At 37.6% G+C, this 17495-nt stretch overlaps 1 protein-coding gene across 1 annotated transcript; it reads right to left on the reverse strand.

The window, feature by feature from the left end:
* Nucleotides 1-1881: 1881 nt before the first annotated feature.
* LOC127456146 (tRNA-splicing endonuclease subunit Sen34-like) lies at nt 1882-10482 on the reverse strand. The gene is made up of 3 exons (XM_051724479.1): nt 10455-10482; nt 2851-3123; nt 1882-2090 (listed from the first exon to the last, which is right to left on the reverse strand). Exons 1-3 carry the CDS (start codon nt 10480-10482, stop codon nt 1882-1884), a joined length of 510 nt encoding a protein of 169 aa, XP_051580439.1.
* Between the last annotated feature and the right edge of the window lie 7013 nt (nt 10483-17495).

The following is a 17495-nucleotide window of genomic DNA, read 5'->3' on the forward strand; positions in this document are numbered from 1 at the left end:
TTTCATTACAAAATAATAAAACTTCATTTGGATTCTGTTATCTAAAAACCAACATATGGCAGCACAACATTAAAAGAGGCTTTTAATTCATTCATGTAATCAACTTGTAATACCAGCAGATGGCAGTGTTTGTCATCTACTGTATACAAGCGATGAGTTGTCAGGTAACAATGAAAACAAATATAAAATATAGCTGCAAGCAGCAATTGCCGGGCCAAACACACCAGTGGCAAACACTTTGATTTAATTTAGAATTCCTGTGTTGGTTTTAAGCAGAGTGGTGAAAAAAGACATTAGTTTAATGACTAATAGTGTAATACAAGTGCCTATAACTTTTGACCAATAGGTGGCACTGTCACCAAATTGATACGGTATTGCCAGGGATTGGTCACAATGCTACCAAAGCATTCATGAGATAAAAGCTCAGATCCTTGTTGGCATCTTGCCATATAATTTGTTTATGCGTTACATGAGAACCGTTTGGTCTATCAAAAATACATGAGTGTTTCTATGATACATGGCACATTTCATGCAAATTGGATGTATGGCCTTTGAGGAGTTTGAAAAAGTAAGATTTTAAGTAAGAAAAGAAAGAAGTAAGAAAATTAAGGAATCTAAAACTATTCAGAAGTTATATGCAAAAACATAGATTTTTCATATTTCTTGACCACTACTGCACCAAAACTGCAGGTACACCTATGTCATGCTTGTAATGACATGTACAATGTTTCATATAAATATGCTAAAGCGTTGCGAAGATACAGCCAAATGTTAATTTTGCCGTGCTCGCCGTTGAATTCGTTTATGCATTTGGTCTCTCATCATACGTAACTTTTTGTCATGAGTGTCTAAATTTCAAGCAAATCGGACATACGGTCTAGAAGTTTGAAAAAGTAGATTTTCTGAAAATTCAAAATGGCGGAAAATCTAGTGGGCTACTCGAAGGAATCAGAGGAAAAAAATATTTTGGTTCTAGGATTTACAGTTTAAAAGTTATAAGCCGAAATGTAAGTAAAACTTTGAACTGTCGGTGCCTAGATGGTTTGGGTTAGAGACCATGAATTTTGTGTTGTGGCTAGTCATACACACCCCCATTAGTGTGCCATATTTCAGGATTTTTCTACATACGGTTCTATAGGCTGCTATAGACTTCAAGAGCAGAAGCTGAATAATAAGAACACTAACAGAAACAATAGGTGTTTCAACACCTTCGGTGCTCGGACACATAAAAAGACACTCAACACACTCCCTTTATTTGATGATATAGGGACATCCTCATGCATATTTTCTCATCTACATTAAGAGCCCAAGGAAATTCAGTCCTATCAGTCATTTAATTTTTTTTATCACACAACCGTGGTTTAGTAGTGTCTGAAGAGGTGGGCATACTGTACATTTATGAAGGAAATAAATATATAAGAAATATATATATATATATATATATATATATATATATATATATATATATATATATATTATATTAAAAAATATATATATTAGCTGTTGCAATTATAGTGCACATGAACATGAAAATGTATATTAGGGTAAGTTTCTTGCTGGCACGGTGTACAGTTCACCACTAAGAATCATGGTATGGTAACTTGATGTTAAATATGTATTTAAATTAACAGGTGTCATTAATGTTCCTTTTATTAGGCTACTATGAAAATTGTTAATACTTTATATGTAATTACTCTAATTAATAAACTAATACATACGTATCATCACTTATTTTAGGTGGGCATATGCAAAATCTTAAGAAAGTTAGGTTAAAGTTAGTACTACACTACTGCACACAACCCTAGCACTCACTACACATTAAAAGAGCACCACATCAACTCTCAACAATCTGAATGGATCAAACAAGTTGTAGTTGATAAGTTAAACCATAGAGCTCCACTGTAGCGATGAATACACCACAACCCCCTCATCCTTTCCAGACTCACTGGGGTTCTGTGGAGAGCAAAGCAATACTGTTTTCTTCACATTAGAGCCCAGACGAGCTATTGCCAGAATGTCACACAGTGGTAACGGTTCATCCATGGAGAGGTACAACGCAATGAAATGAGCATGAAAACGCAGTGGATCACCTGTGGAAAGAGAGTGTTAATATTGTTCAGCTGTACTGAAAATACATTTTCTGCTTCAGTTTATATTGGTGAGTCATGTGGCCTGAATACTTCAGGACTCGACAATAAGGATGGCAGGGCCAATGTGAGAAAGTTTAGGGTCATTTAATGAAACTGTCACTTGCAAAATAAGGCCAGTGCTGCGTTGTCACTATATCCTATGTCCAGTGGTCATGTAAATGTTTTATTATGCCATTGCTGTTACAAATTGTGCATATTTAAAGGAATAGTTCACCCAATAACAATAATAAGCTTTAAAAAGGAAAAAGGCATAATAAAGGTAATCCATATGACTCATGTGGTTTAATCCATGTCTTCTAAATCTACGATTGGTTTTAGGTGAGAAACAGACCAAAATGTTACAAATTTTTCCACTATAAATCTTGACATCTGCTGACCAAAATCTTTCCAAAATCAATCATATCGCTTCAGAAGACATGAATTTAACCACTCAAGTCTCATGGATTTCCTTTATTCTGCCTTTATGTCCTTTTTAGAGTTTGAAGGTTTTGGACCCCATTGACTAGCATTGTGTGGACAAAAACACCTCCTTCAAAATATCTTAGTTTGTGTTCCACAGAAGAAAGTCATACGAGTTTGAAATGGCATGAGGGCGAGTATATGATGAGAGAATTAAAATCCACAATTAATCTTATAAATCATAATTTTTTTTTTTAAACTATGCCTTTGCTTAATGTTTTTTTGGTCAATATAAACATACTTGGATACACCAGGAAATCTCTTCCAAACTTCCCTGTGGAGGTCAGATAGAAGCCTTTCAATCTCAGATCCCTGTACACATAGAATGTTGTTTTCAAGCGTTCATCTCGAGGCATTGGCCAGTCAGTGGAAATGGCAGTTTGTTCCTCTGGACAGTAGCTGAAGCCAGTCCGGGCAGTACAGAGCTGGACCGCCATAGCCGACCATGGGAAACAGAAAGCTTGATCCAGTGCATTAAGACGGTCTCTAATTGCATTGCCTGAGTCATCAGTGCCTGTAGGATCAGGGATAGACTCAAATCTCTGACATGTTTTTATTTCTTCAATCACAAACCAGTTACAATGATGATTTAGAAACGGCTCACAAGTAAGGGATAATGTACAGTCGGCTAGTCATTATGCAAATTTAAGGAGTCTTGTATCACCCTGAAGGGGTTTATTTTGCGATAATGACCGGCTGACTCTACATAATCTTGCTTATTACACGACTACATAAATAAAGACATGAAATGATGATTGGTGTTGAAATTATGTTATGTGAAAAGAAAGAAACTGCGGAGACTCTAAAAACTGACTCCTCATTATCCAGCTTATTACATGACAACTTGCCAAATCAATCAATCAATCAATGGACTTGAAACATTGATTCAAGTTAAAATGATTTTATTATACAGATTGCAGAGTAATATGAGCAGAAGGAAAGGTGACTCGCAAAACCCATATGACCGGTCTGATATCACATAATCCCCGGATGTGTGGTGGTTATGCCGTTTTTGCATACAAACTGAACCATGCGGTCAAAATTCACAAGCAAAATGGAATTATTACTAATAACAATTTGCTTCCACCATGAATCTTAAATCGACACACACCCAACTCGGAAAAACCGGGGCTCAAAGACAATCCAGAGTTTCCCACTCATAATTACGACTTTGTGGTGACATTCATGTGAACTCAACTCGTAAATACGATCTTTCCGACATGCTTTGAATGCACCATAACTGAGTTAAAAATTTTTACCCAATTCTGACCTCAATGCGTTCCAGTCAATCACATGTCACGGTCACATGTAGGCACCACAAGATGGCACCATGACTCAAAAATAATATTTTGTGTTCTTATAACATTCATTTTCATTATAAAAGCCTCAAGGCGAAATGTAACAGTTAAAGGACGGGCAAGGGGGAGGCGGGAACTGGCTGAACAGTCGACATAAAGGTTTAATGATATAAATGAACTGGAAACAACATAAAACATAAGACAAACACAGACACACATGCAGCGCGGCCGCGTGCGTCTCTCTCTCTCTCTCGAAATGGTGCCTTCGGCTCGTCTTTATCCCCCTCCCAGCTGATTAGCCTGATTCAGGGCCGGCCACGTGTCTTCACGGGGAAACCCCCGGCATGACGCACTCCCTATTGCTCTTCTAGCCGTGCCTGCTGGCAGGTCTTCCCCGCCTTCCTGGAGCCCTGGGAGAGAAGAGGGGAGGGAAAGAGTGAGGCGGAGCAACAGAGAGAGAGAGAGAGGAGAAAAAGAGAAAAATTGCTCGCCGGTTCCCGGACACGCTGTCGCCCAGTCCTCAACCGCTCCCCCACCCTCTGGTGGACAAAAGCTCACTCCTCCCCCGGCAGATGGCAGCGAGTCCTCTGGCCCCTGGTGGACGGAACCGCTCCTCCCCTTCTACGGTGGACGGCAGAGGTTCCTCTGGCTCTCGGCGGCCGGCAGCGACCCCTCTGCCCCCAGGCAAATGGCCACGGCTGCTCTTTTAACGGACAGCAGCGGCGAGGAAGAATGTCGCATGGTCCAATGAGTCCCATTTTCTTTTACATCACGTGGACGGCCGCGTACGTATTCACCGTTTACCTGGGGAAGTGATGGCACCAGGAGACAAGGTATTCTGGTTCCCCTGACTGTATATAGCTCAGAGCCCCTTTCCTATTGAAAAATACATTTTAGAATTTGTTGTGGGGCCCCCCTGGACCTGTGGGCCCCTAGAATCATTATCACCTTTCACCCCACTAGCTATGGCCCTGCCATTCACAACACACGGCACGTGTTTCTCACTTCCCTTCTCACTGCAACCGATGTGATCACAATATGTTCTTCTGGCCAATCAGCTCGAAGAACAACAGATGCCCTCTAGTTGCCTGCTTCCAGGTTCGCCTACTTCTACTACACCCTTAAAGGTGCACTCAGTATTTTTTCCTTATTAAAAAGTTTTGCTCCTAAAGAAATCAATAGCAATTTGAAACATTGGTATAAAATCATGAGCAATCACATGAGATGAAGGCTCCAGTCATATCAGTAACCTTATAAAAGCGGTTTTATTCTACATGGGGGCTGCCATGTTAGAATCACATGACCAGCTGAATATTACTTGTTTAATCTCATTAACTGCCTTGATATTGGACACTTTTACTCTTGGATAAAATGAATCATGGCTGACTGTGTATAGTGAATTTCTACTATGGCATCTGTAACTAAAAGCTAATGATTTTTAATGATGCAGCATCCATGCCACTAGGTGTCAGTGTTAGTCCAAGATGACACAAATGCAAAAGTTACTGAGTGCACCTTTAAATTAGGAGATGAAAGATGCTAAGCATTTATTTGTTGTTGTGGAAAAGTACACACATTTTACTGGACGATGTATATTGTATATATATTGTATGATATAAAGAGACAATCGATAGTGATTTTGATATATCTTGCATATCGCGATGTGTAAATATCCATGTGCCCAGTGTGGGCTTATCTGTCAGTGGGCAGGGCTTCATGTGAGACTGAGAGAATTTAAGAAACATGGACAGGGTTTTTCTGGTACTGAAAATTTTCTGTGGCCACCCAAACAAATTTAATGACCTTCATGGAGCATTTGCTGTTTTAAAAGTGCTAAATATTCTTCACATCTGACACGCGAATGTTTCACGTGACTGTGGCGCGCGCTATCTCTGGAGCTCCGAAGTGCTCTCGAGTCCAGCAGGCTTTCCAATATTTGTACTCTAGAGACAGGAGAGCTCAGAGCAGGATCACTCGTACTACTCAATCATTTTTACCCAGGAACACCCCAAACGGAGAACAAAATCTCCACAGAATGGGACGACTCCCAAACATCAAGAAAATGAAGAGGAACTTAATCAGAGGTAATACAAGCAATCTGTTTCACCACCTCAAAATAAAGCACGCAAAAGAATGTAATGAAAGCCAAAAGATGAACTCTGCATTAATTCAGACATTCATTAAAGTTTATAGCAAATAATAATAATAATATTGGTCAATAACATTTTAAACTGAAATGTGGCATTTTGTTATATTTAGCATTTTGGTAAGGATGATTTTTGAAAACAAGTTGATTTTTGTTTATTTATTTACTTTAACATTGTTTGTCTTCTTCCAAATAAAGAGAAAATAGTTTGAATTTGTAAATAATTTAATTCGCTGACTGGAGTTCCAAAAATAGGCATTAAAATATGGTTATTTAATATATAAACCAATTTGTATTGATTTTCCAGAAAACTTTTACTATATCATGATATATATCATTATCATAAAATTACTCATATTGTGATATAAGATTTTGGTCATATTGCCCACCCCTGCCTAAGTGTCCACATATTAAAATTGCACCTTGAATACACAGACCCTTTTTTATGCTTTTATTCTGAATTTAGGAGCAGTACAGGGGATTAACTGCACAGAGCCAGACTAATAAAACATAAAAAAACAAAAAACGTTAATGCATAAATAAATAAAAAATGTACATATAGTTACAATATAAAACAACACAAATAAATACAATGAGTCAATAATAATTATTTTCAATAAAAGAGATGTTTTGATTGCTTTCTTGTCTGAAGTAGAACTAAGTCATAAAATAATTATAAATCAATGCAAAAAAGCCTATAAACTTATGGTTTGAAGCAGTAACCTTGTATTTGTATATATGAAATTGTCCACAAAAGGAAAACACATGTGATAGATGAACATATCATCTACCACATACAATACAGTATGCCAATTTAAAAACAATACGGTCAAAATCGCAAAAAAAAATTGTATTACTTGTTTCAATAACTCTTTTACATAATTTCAATTATATGTATACTCTTTACAAATTAAAAAAACAAATATGATAGTTTCTTTAGAATTACAGAATGTACATTGAGAAGAGATGTCCAACTGAAGTATGGACATACGCTTTCTACGGCAATCTCCACGGGGATAATATAGGCCACACAATCACACACACTGACAGGGCAAAGTTACTCTGTTAACGGCATACTTTAGCCTTTTGCCATTGTTTATGTTCCCATTGTACTCCTGTTGTTATAAAGCACAATAATGCCCGCCCACTTTTCAGCCATCTTGGTTAGGCCTATTTCTCCCAAGATAACCACGAATAGAACTCAGTGGGTGCGTCTCAATCAGCTCACTAGTTCAGTAGTCAGGGCACTGGTCAAGGAGTCGGCCATTTCTAAGGCTGCACTGAATATGTTCGCTCCCATGAAATTCCCAGAATGCATCATAAAAACCAGGGAGCATCATTACTCATTACGTTCCTTTACCAGAAATGTCATGAGGTCTTCTGGTGTCTCTCAAGTCGTTAGAGGATGAACGCAAGCGCAAATATATGATGTCAAAGCCTCAAAAAATTATCTTTAATCCATAATGTTTATGAAAGGGAAACAATCTTTTAAATATTAGCATTGTTATAAAAAGATAAAAAATACACTCCTTTGTATATTTATTTCTTCATTTATGTAATTTATCTTTCATAATAACACAATTATGTTTGAATATCTACAACGAAAATGCACGGTTGTGTCATGTATACACTGATTTAGCTGATTAATATCAACTGACTTTAAAAGTGCAAGATCGTAATCCTGTTGCAGGTGATTGAGTCAGAAGTATCCTAATGTTTAGAGGATCAGTACCCGAATTCATGTTCACGATGTACTGATTCACAACATCGGAGCTAAGGAGCTGATCGAGACCAAATGTGAAATTGCTCACTCATTCACTTTTCCCTATATAGTGAATGCCCTAGTATTCCTTCCCCCGACATAATTGTACCACAAAGTATCTCAAAGATCACAATGTTCCATATCCCTACTTTCTCCCTTCTGCACACCCCACTTTTTGTCCTTTCTTAACCATATCCGGAAGCTCCCTTTCTTAGCTTCTTCTGCCATTACCTTCAGAGACTTCTTTAAAAAAGATCCAGCAATACCTTCGTCTTTCAGTAGGTGCTACATTGATGTTCCCAAAAATCCTTGACACCCAACCTCAACAGGGTAAGTGGGAGTCCTCCATCCATTTTCCCTGCACTCAGGCCAGATCAGCGTATTTTACATAGGCTGTCTCCAGTCCCTCTTCACATTGGATTGTAAGCAAAATAATCATGATTTTTCTGGCTGATATCGACCATAACACGTCATCTGGCCTCAAGAAAGTAATGGTGACCTCAGCAGGAAATTTCAGCTGCTGGCCAAGGTCGACCTTCATTATCCAGTTTTTTACCTGATCGTGCCGCCACCTGTACCTTACCATCCTTGCACCTAATGGTCTTGCAACCAGCCAACATGTACTGCTGATTCGCTCTTGGGGCATCACAGAAGGGACAACTCTCCTCTGTGCCATACCACTGAGAGAAATTTTAAAAATACTTCTGTAACTACCATTGCTTTCCTCTGCTTTCTGGAAGCTGCCGACCACAGTTTGGGAGTTGTCCTTTATCCAAAGCCTGATCTTCCTGACTGGGTTCTTCCAACAATCTCTTGATGGTTCAGCCTTGAAACTGCCTGGTTTAGAACCTCCTCTGCCTTTCAAGCATGGTCTGTATGGACCTAGGATCGACCAGCCCTCACAGACTGGTCTGTCAATTCTCGTAGCTCTAAGACCAGCCTGGTCTTCCCCTGCTTGTAGCCCAGGGTAATGAACAGCTCTTCTCGTTATTTTCACTTCTCATAACATGAGAATCAGCACTTCTCATGTTATTGCCTCCTTAGGATGAATACATGTCAAATGGCTCATCCCTATAAAAAAAAAGTGTTACAGGCTTTAGTTTCCAGCCACACACACATGTCAGAGCTGGTTACCTGGAAAATTGAAAACTGATTTATATACCGGCCTGCTTTTCCACTGACTTGAGAGCCAAATGATGATCTAACTGACAACATTAATACTAAACCAGCCCACAAACGCACACAACACATGTGTGCTGTCTTTGCTTATGACGAGGCTGGAACTGTTGTGCAAGTCCAATGTAATTGAATGAGAAAAAAGCGAGTAAAAGGTCACAATATCTCAACATTTTGAATCACAATACATAAATATGAAGATTAAAGAACGCTTAAAAAAATGCTTGCATTAAAAAATATAAATAAACTCCCGCCACTTTCTCTGCATCCATTCACCGTTATTCCTCCTCCTTAAAAATGTAAAAATTAAAGCCAGCGGACCCACAGCCAAGGTAGTTTTGGGGAATGGAACAAGGTTTTTGGGAGGGAAACAGCCATTTTGATTAAAGATTACGAGGTCAAATATTTTTATTAAAAAAACAAATGAGCATTGACGAATCATTCACATTAAGATCAGTAACATATAGGCCAAAAAAAAAAAATTGGGTCACTTTCATGCCGACTTTAAAAATACTTTGGCGTTCCAAAAGTCTCTTGTTGTTGTCTACAGGGCCGTTTCTAGCTATAAGCAGTATAAGCAGCTGCTTAGGGGCCCCCAAGCCACCAGGGGGGCCCTAAGTGGCTGCTTACATTGCTTAATTCGCTTAGGGCCCCCATTTGCTCAGAAATGGTCTAATCAATGAGCTCTCATGACAATTGATGACTAGAAGAATCCAGAGACAGTGGATGATAAATGGAAATAAGTTCACATCTTTAGCGGCTGTGAGGAGATGCTCACGGGGATTTCAGCCAGCATCATTGCCTCATCTTTAAATCACCTCATTGAGTCATATTCCATCAGCAACTGATTGGAGCCCCTGACAGATGATGTTGTGCATCAACACTCCGATATTTGTTAATGAGGGATTTTTGGACACAGAAATGTATTTAGATATGTGGAGTAAAAATACTGTTTTCATTTTGAAGTGAAAAAGTAAAGTCAGACCTAGTTCCTGGATTTGTTTGTTATTTAATTTAAGAACTGTTGTTATTCATGGGATTATTGTTAAATAATTCCATGTGTTAGATGTACATTTCGAACATGCTTACTATTAATTATAACCTAGGCTAATTAAGTGGAATCTTTCAATATGCATTCATAGTATTGCTATTATGACATCTCTTTAACATACAAAAATATTGGAGGTTGAAATATTGTATATAAATATCATGGGCCTGAATAATTTTAATCTAGATAGAATAATAGATGAAATAGATGAATCTTTCTAATAGGGATTCTGTTATTTGATTTGTCTGTCAATATTCAGTGATTTCTTTATTAAACTAAATTGTGAAAATACACAATTACATAGAGTACATGATTTAGTATTTTACATTAAATGACAAAAATACATTATGAAAAATGATATAAGATGCATTTTATACATTTTGTAAAAATCAGATGACAGCTGGGCCAAATTTACCTTGGGAGCCTTCTTGCCCCAGGTACATTTTCATAATTTAAAATTTTGTGCTATGACAGATTAGCAAATGTTTCTATTAGTTTCCCATGATAATATATTGAATGATCAGTGATCAGTATCATCATCATCATGTACAAGCTAAACTTTTGGCTTTTTCCGCTGTCTGAGCAGGGGGGTCCCCCCTGAGCGTTTCGCAGGCCCACGTTGAGCACTGATTATCAGGACAAAAGGTTTCCCCGACTGTAACTCCATTGGGAATCTTGGGATGAAGAACATGGCTGGCTCAAAAAATCGTGACTGTGTTGGTTTTATCGGGGACGTCTGGCCACCTTATTAATTAGTCCTGTGCAGTGGGTATAAATAATAATTCTGCGATTTTAACTCTTTGCTGTGCATTTTCAGTGAAGTGGATATTAATCTTTAGTAGAGTAATTGTGCCGGTGTACAGAGCACAAGTCTGGTTCCGTAAGTAAAAGTCTCATTCATTTTCTCCATAGGCAAATTAATTTTTAATGATAACCTTTATAGACAGCCTACTGTGAGTTCTGAGACTGTTAATCGATGGTATATGCCTCTGTTGGAGCAGTCAGTCCATGTTATGTAAACTTCATTGTTTCAAAATCTCGTTTAACAGAATTCCTGGTGAAGAACTACACCATTCATGATCCAGCAGAGAAATATTCACCAATCAGAGAATTGCAGACAACAAAGCATGCAAAACAAGCTCTGAAGCGACCACCCACTCCCATAATGCACTGTGAATGAGGCTATCGAGTCAGTCTCCCTATTACACTCTCAAACTTCTTGTACTGTATATTAGCAAATATCTGAATATGCTGCAGTTAGAGCTGTCGAAAATTAACATTTAAATGCATGCAAATAATTTACGTGCTAAATTTTCTTAAACGTAATTAACACATTTACCAATTTTCCCATTAGATTCTGACTTTTTATTCAGCTGAACACTGGTTGGAATAGGGCAGAACCTTAGCACTTTGTCTGGGATCATTACACTGACACAAACACCACAAAGACACACACAAAAGTGATTCTGTGTCAATGATCAAGTGACGGAGTAAAGATCTCTTAACTGTAATTTTTTGTACAAAACAAACCCAGATGGGACCTGTGAAAAGCTACGTTCACACAACTCATTGGAGTGAATCAATAGCATTATTTTGGCACCGCGTTGCGCTTCCTTCTTACCGGACAATTTGGATGAAGTATCATTTATGTGCGCAGTGGTAGTGCTAAAAGCAAAACATTCTCTGCAGCGCATTGTTTGGAATGTGTTAATAAAACATTATTGTTACATATCATTTTCTTTTCTAAGAAGGAACTACATGCATTCTGACAGGAATAGTATGAAGGCAAATTTAAGCACTTTCAAAATCTGCGATTAACTATGAAAAATCATGCGATCTGACAGCACTAGATGCAATATAATTTACACTTATTGCTTCTATAATTTAAACAACAACTTTAAATCAATAGTTTAATATTTTTCCATCATTTTTTATTTGTTAACGTCATTCACTTTATGGGATTGTAGTTAATGCCCTCATGAAATATAGTAAGTATTGTACCTTACTCTTTTTGTTGATTTTTAAACACTTTTTTTGCTTCAAATCAAAACTTGTATTTATGTGGTTCACCTAGGAGATGGTTGTTTTGGTTCACTAGAACTCTTTTTTTTATTAAATCCCTATGAAAGAAATGAATGGAAAAATACTTCTGAAACCAAGATAGCTGAAAAAGTAGGTGGGTACTGTTGCATTTGATCGTCCAGACTGTAGATGACATTGTTTCATTTTACCTGCTAGTGTTGGGTTTGAGTCAACCTTAGTCGAGTCTGAGTGGAGTCAGAGTTCAAAAGGGGCCGAGTCCAAATGAATCTGTTCATGAATCTGAATTCAAATTGTAACCGTAAACTCAACATCAATATTTTAAGCTTCACAACTAAGAAAAACAGTTTGCCAATAGAAATGTAACAAAAACACCTCTGTTGCCTTTCATATATATATATTATGATTAGTATCATGCAGAACAGACTTCAAAGTGGTTTCAGAATGAAAGCATGTGCTTTAGGTGTATGAAGACAAAACTGTCTTTCAACACACTTCTTATTGCGTTCTGTTGACATTTCAAATATCTGTTGCTTTTCCCCCTCAAACATAGACTAAAGAAACTGAAAGCTGTGTTAGTCATTAAAACAGTTATTATTATTTAGAATTTTAATTTAGTTTTTATTTCTACTTCAATTTGTCCTTTCAATTTAGTTTTATTTAAAATAATGGGTGAAATACATTTAATGTAATTAATTAAATACATTTAATGTGTTTAATACATTTAATAAATGGTAATATTAAAACATTTAAAAATGTCCACAAAATTAAACAGAAAATAAAAACAGAAAAGATCAGATCAGATCCCATTAAAAATTTATTTTTATACTACTACACTTCACACTTTTCAGTCCTCCTGCTGTGTCCAGGTGTAGCCTACTTCCCTAAAGTCACGATCAAATTTTTATGACAAACTCTCCTTGAGCTGACTCACTGGATGTTTTTTGTTTTTGCCATATGGGCTGGTTTGAGTATTTCTGTAACTGCTGATCTCCTGGGATTTTCACACACATCAGTCTCTAGAGTTTAATCAGAATGGTGCCAAAACAAAAAACATCCAGTAAGTGGCAGTTCTGTGGATGGAATTGCCTTGAGAGAGGTCAACAGAGAATGGCCAGACTGGTTCGAACTGACAAAGTCTACGGTAACTCAGATAACCGCTCTGGACAATTGTGGGTGAGAAGAATATCATCTCTGACTGCTATTCTGAGATGCGGGTTGGCGCTGTTTTGGCGGCATGAGGGGGACCTACATAATATTAGGCAGATGGTTTTAATGTTGTGGCTGATCATTTGAAATGTACATTGGAAATATGCCTTTTATGTCAGCATAAACATAAGAGTGGAATAAAAAATTGAAAAATCTACACATGACCACATGGGAAGAGACGGGAGACAGAGACATTAATGTTATAGACAGATTTAGTTCTCAAAAAATTTCAGTTTGAATTTCCAGATTTGTAAATACAATGAAATCAGAATTCAGTAATTAATACAGATGTTTACTGCACACACCTGCAAAAGAGGTAAAACACTGAATTTATTACTTTTATGCTCCATTTAAAAACATGAGTTGTAATCTGTCAATGCATAATCTCTCCAGATAATTTTAGGACAAAGACTGCTGAGCTGTTGTGGTTGTAAGGAGATCCATGGAGCAGTGAGAGGGGGCTTGGACATCCAGTCTGCACTTGCAGAGTCACTGCATTCAGTGCAAACCTTCATTAATGCCATCTCACACACCAAGACCTCACATAACACACCTGAAGAGGAAGTTATAGAAAATGTTCAAACATATTAGGGATGTTCAGAATTCAACTTGGAAAAACAACATAAAGTGTTTTTTCCATTTTTGGTCTCACACTCCTGGCATATAATGCAACAAGGGGTACTGAAGTCAATTGATTTTAGTAAAAGACCTACCGATCTCTGTGTTAAAATAAATTATGCAGCTCCCTTTCTGCGTTTTCTTTTTTTTTTTTTTTTTTACATGTAGTTTTGCTCCAAATCATAGGCAAAATTGACATTTTGACCCCCCTCTAAACAATAATGGATTCCTCCATAACAGGGCTGGGCGATATGACGATATATATCGTGGTGACAATATAAAATGTCAATCGATAGAAATTTTGCTATATTGTGTATATCGCAATATGCAAATAAATATCCATGTGCACGGCATGTGCAGATATATGATTGGGCAGGGCTTAACGTGAGACTGAAAGAAATCGAAGAGACATGGACAGGGTTTTTCACATTGAAAATTTCAATGAAATTCAGTATTCAGTGACATTCGTCTTGCGTTCTGCACTTCATAAGCACTAAATATGCTTCTCATCTGTGTTTCATTTCAGCGTTGCACGCACTATCTCTGGAGCACACAAGTGCGCGAGTCCAGCAGGCTTCCCGATAATTGTGCTCCAGAGACAGGAGTGCGCAGAGCGGGATCATTCCTGCTACTTTATCCAGCTTCTCTCGGTATCGCGGCACAGACCACAAAACTTATATAACCCATTTGTTTTTTACCTTAAAGCACTTTGGAGGAAAGTCAAACATCACAAACGGCTATAAAGCCCGACATTCTAAACATCACTGATGTGGAAAATAGCTACAACATGGTGTCATGTACAAAAAAAAAAAGTTTTTTTAAATGACACATCATCACCCGTACTAAATTCTGTTCAATAATGTTTGATATTAGATAACAAACTGGCCATGTTTGCCTTCAGATATTCATACACTCACTGAGCACCTTATTAGCTACACTATGGTCCTAATAAAGTGCCCAACGTGGTCTTCTGCTGTTGTACCTCAACCGTCTCAAGGTTTGACATGTTGTGCATTCTGAGATGCTATTCTTCTACCTACAATTGTACAGAGTGGTTATCTGAGTTACCGTAGACTTTCTGTCAGCTCCAACCAGTCTGGCCATTCTCTGTTGACCTCTCTCATCAACAAGACATTTCCATCCACAGACCTGCCACTCTCTGATTGTTTTTTTGTTTTTGGCACCATTCTAAGTAAATTCCAGAGACTGTTGTGTGTGGAAATCCCAGGAGATCAGCAGTTACAGAAATACTCAAACCAGCCCATCTGGCACCAACAATCATGCCACAGTCGAAATCACTGAGATCAAATTTTTTCCCCATACTGATGGTTGATGTGAACATTAACTGAAGCTACTGACCCATATCTGCATGATTTTATGCAGTGCACTGCTGCCACATGACTGGCTGATTAGATAATTGCATGAATAAGTATGTGTGCAGGTCTTCCTAATAATGTGCTCTATAGAGATGACTTAAATAATGAAGAGCCTATAAGTGTTTATTTTCGTTGGATATTTTTTACTTGTGTATTATTTTCTTTGTTGCATTGCTTTGAGAAGATTGAGTTTCAAAAATACATTTTGACTCATCCCTCCTTTCCTTTAAAAAAAGCAAAAATCGAGATTACAGTGAGGCATTTACAATGGAAGAAGAGCCCGACTGATATGGGATTTTTGAGACCGATACCGATTTTAGAGAGGGGAAAATTAACCGATTACCGATATGGTGACCGATATAGCTCATTTTTGAACTGGAATGAAAACAGACCTTTTCTATGTGGATTTTTCCGATATATTGCCTGGGGAAGTTTTCAATCTTTGGTTGATTTGACATGGAATAACCCACATTCACATTTCAGCATGCTCCTTAATCCCAACGGAGTTGAACACACCCTTGTAAACATGATATGACTATATGGTGGTGCAAAGTGCCTACCCACAAATCACAACCACTCTGTGCAGTTCTTGCTGTATTAAGCGCGTCTGTGGGGCAGAGAGTCCATGTGTGCACTCATTTGATTCAAGTTTTAATTTATGTATTTAGACACCATTTTGATATGGAATTCAGAAAAACAAAACAGGTATCGATATCGGCGAGTACAGAAAAGGATGTATCGGCACTCCTACTAGTTCTAAAAAATGGTATCGAGACATCCCTATCAGGCATTTTGCATATGCAAGCAGCTTCATTACTTCTTATATTGTGATATACACTGGTGGTCAAAAGTTTGGAATAATGTACAGATTTTGCTCTTATGGAAAGAAATTGGTACTTTTATTCACCAAAGTGGCATTCAACTGATCACAATGTATAGTCAGGACATTAATAACATGAAAAATTACTATTACAATTTGAAAAAAAAATTCAGAACTTCTTAAACTACTTCAAAGAGTTCTCATTAAAAAATCCTCCATGTGCAGCAATGACAGCTTTGCAGATCCTTGACATTCTAGCTGTCAGTTTGTCCAGATACTCAGGTGACATTTCACCCCACACTTCCTGTAGCACTTGCCATAGATGTGGCGGTCTTGTTGGGCACTTCTCACGCACCTTACAATCTAGCTGATCCCACAAAAGCTCAATGGGGTTAAGATTCATTACACTCTTTTCCAATTATCTGTTGTCCAATGTCTGTGTTTCTTTGCCCACTCTAACCTTTTCTTTTTGTTTTTCTGTTTCAAAAGTGTTTTTTTTCTTTGCAATTCTTCCCATAAGGCCTGCACCTCTGAGTCTTCTCTTTACTGTTGTACATGAAACTGGTGTTGAGCGGGTAGAATTCAATGAAGCTGTCAGCTGAGGACATGTGAGGCGTCTATTTCTCAAACTAGACACTCTGATGTACTTATCCTCTTGTTTAGTTGTACATCTGGTCGTCCACATCTCTTTCTGTCCTTGTTAGAGACAGTTGTCCTTTGTCTTTGAAGACTGTAGTGTACACCTTTGTATGAAATCTTCAGTTTTTTTGGCAATTTCAAGCATTGTATAGCCTTCATTCCTGAAAACAATGATTGACTGACGAGTTTCTAGAGAAAGCTGTTTCTTTTTTGTCAGTTTTGGCCTAATATTGACCTTAAGACATGCCAGTATATTGCATACTGTGGCAACTAAAAAACAAACACAAAGACAATGTTAAACTTCATTTAATGAACCAAATAGCTTTCAACTGTGTTTGATATAATGGCAAGGGATTTTCTAGTACCAAATTAGCAATTTAGCATGATTACTCAAGGATAAGGTGTTGGAGTGATGGCTGCTGTCTAGATTTGATCAAAAATGACTTTATTTCAAATAGTGATGGTGCTGTTTTTTTCAGCACAATGGTGCTGTCCTGACTAGAGTTTGTGATCAGTTGAATGCCACTTTGGTGAATTAAAGTACCGATTTCCTTCTGAAACTGCAAAATCTGTACATTAACTTTTGGCTGCTAGTGTATGTGATTTTATACATCACAAAACAAATGGTGTACAAGTGGTTCAGCCTTTCAGAGCGCTGGATGCTTGTCTTAGTTCAGTAAATGGCAGATATGTATCTGCATAAATCAAAAGTATTCACTTTCAGTAACAAAAAAAGTACCAATGACATGTTTTT

Source organism: Myxocyprinus asiaticus, chromosome 18 (genome assembly GCF_019703515.2).
Source record: "Myxocyprinus asiaticus isolate MX2 ecotype Aquarium Trade chromosome 18, UBuf_Myxa_2, whole genome shotgun sequence".
Lineage (NCBI taxonomy): Eukaryota > Metazoa > Chordata > Actinopteri > Cypriniformes > Catostomidae > Myxocyprinus > Myxocyprinus asiaticus.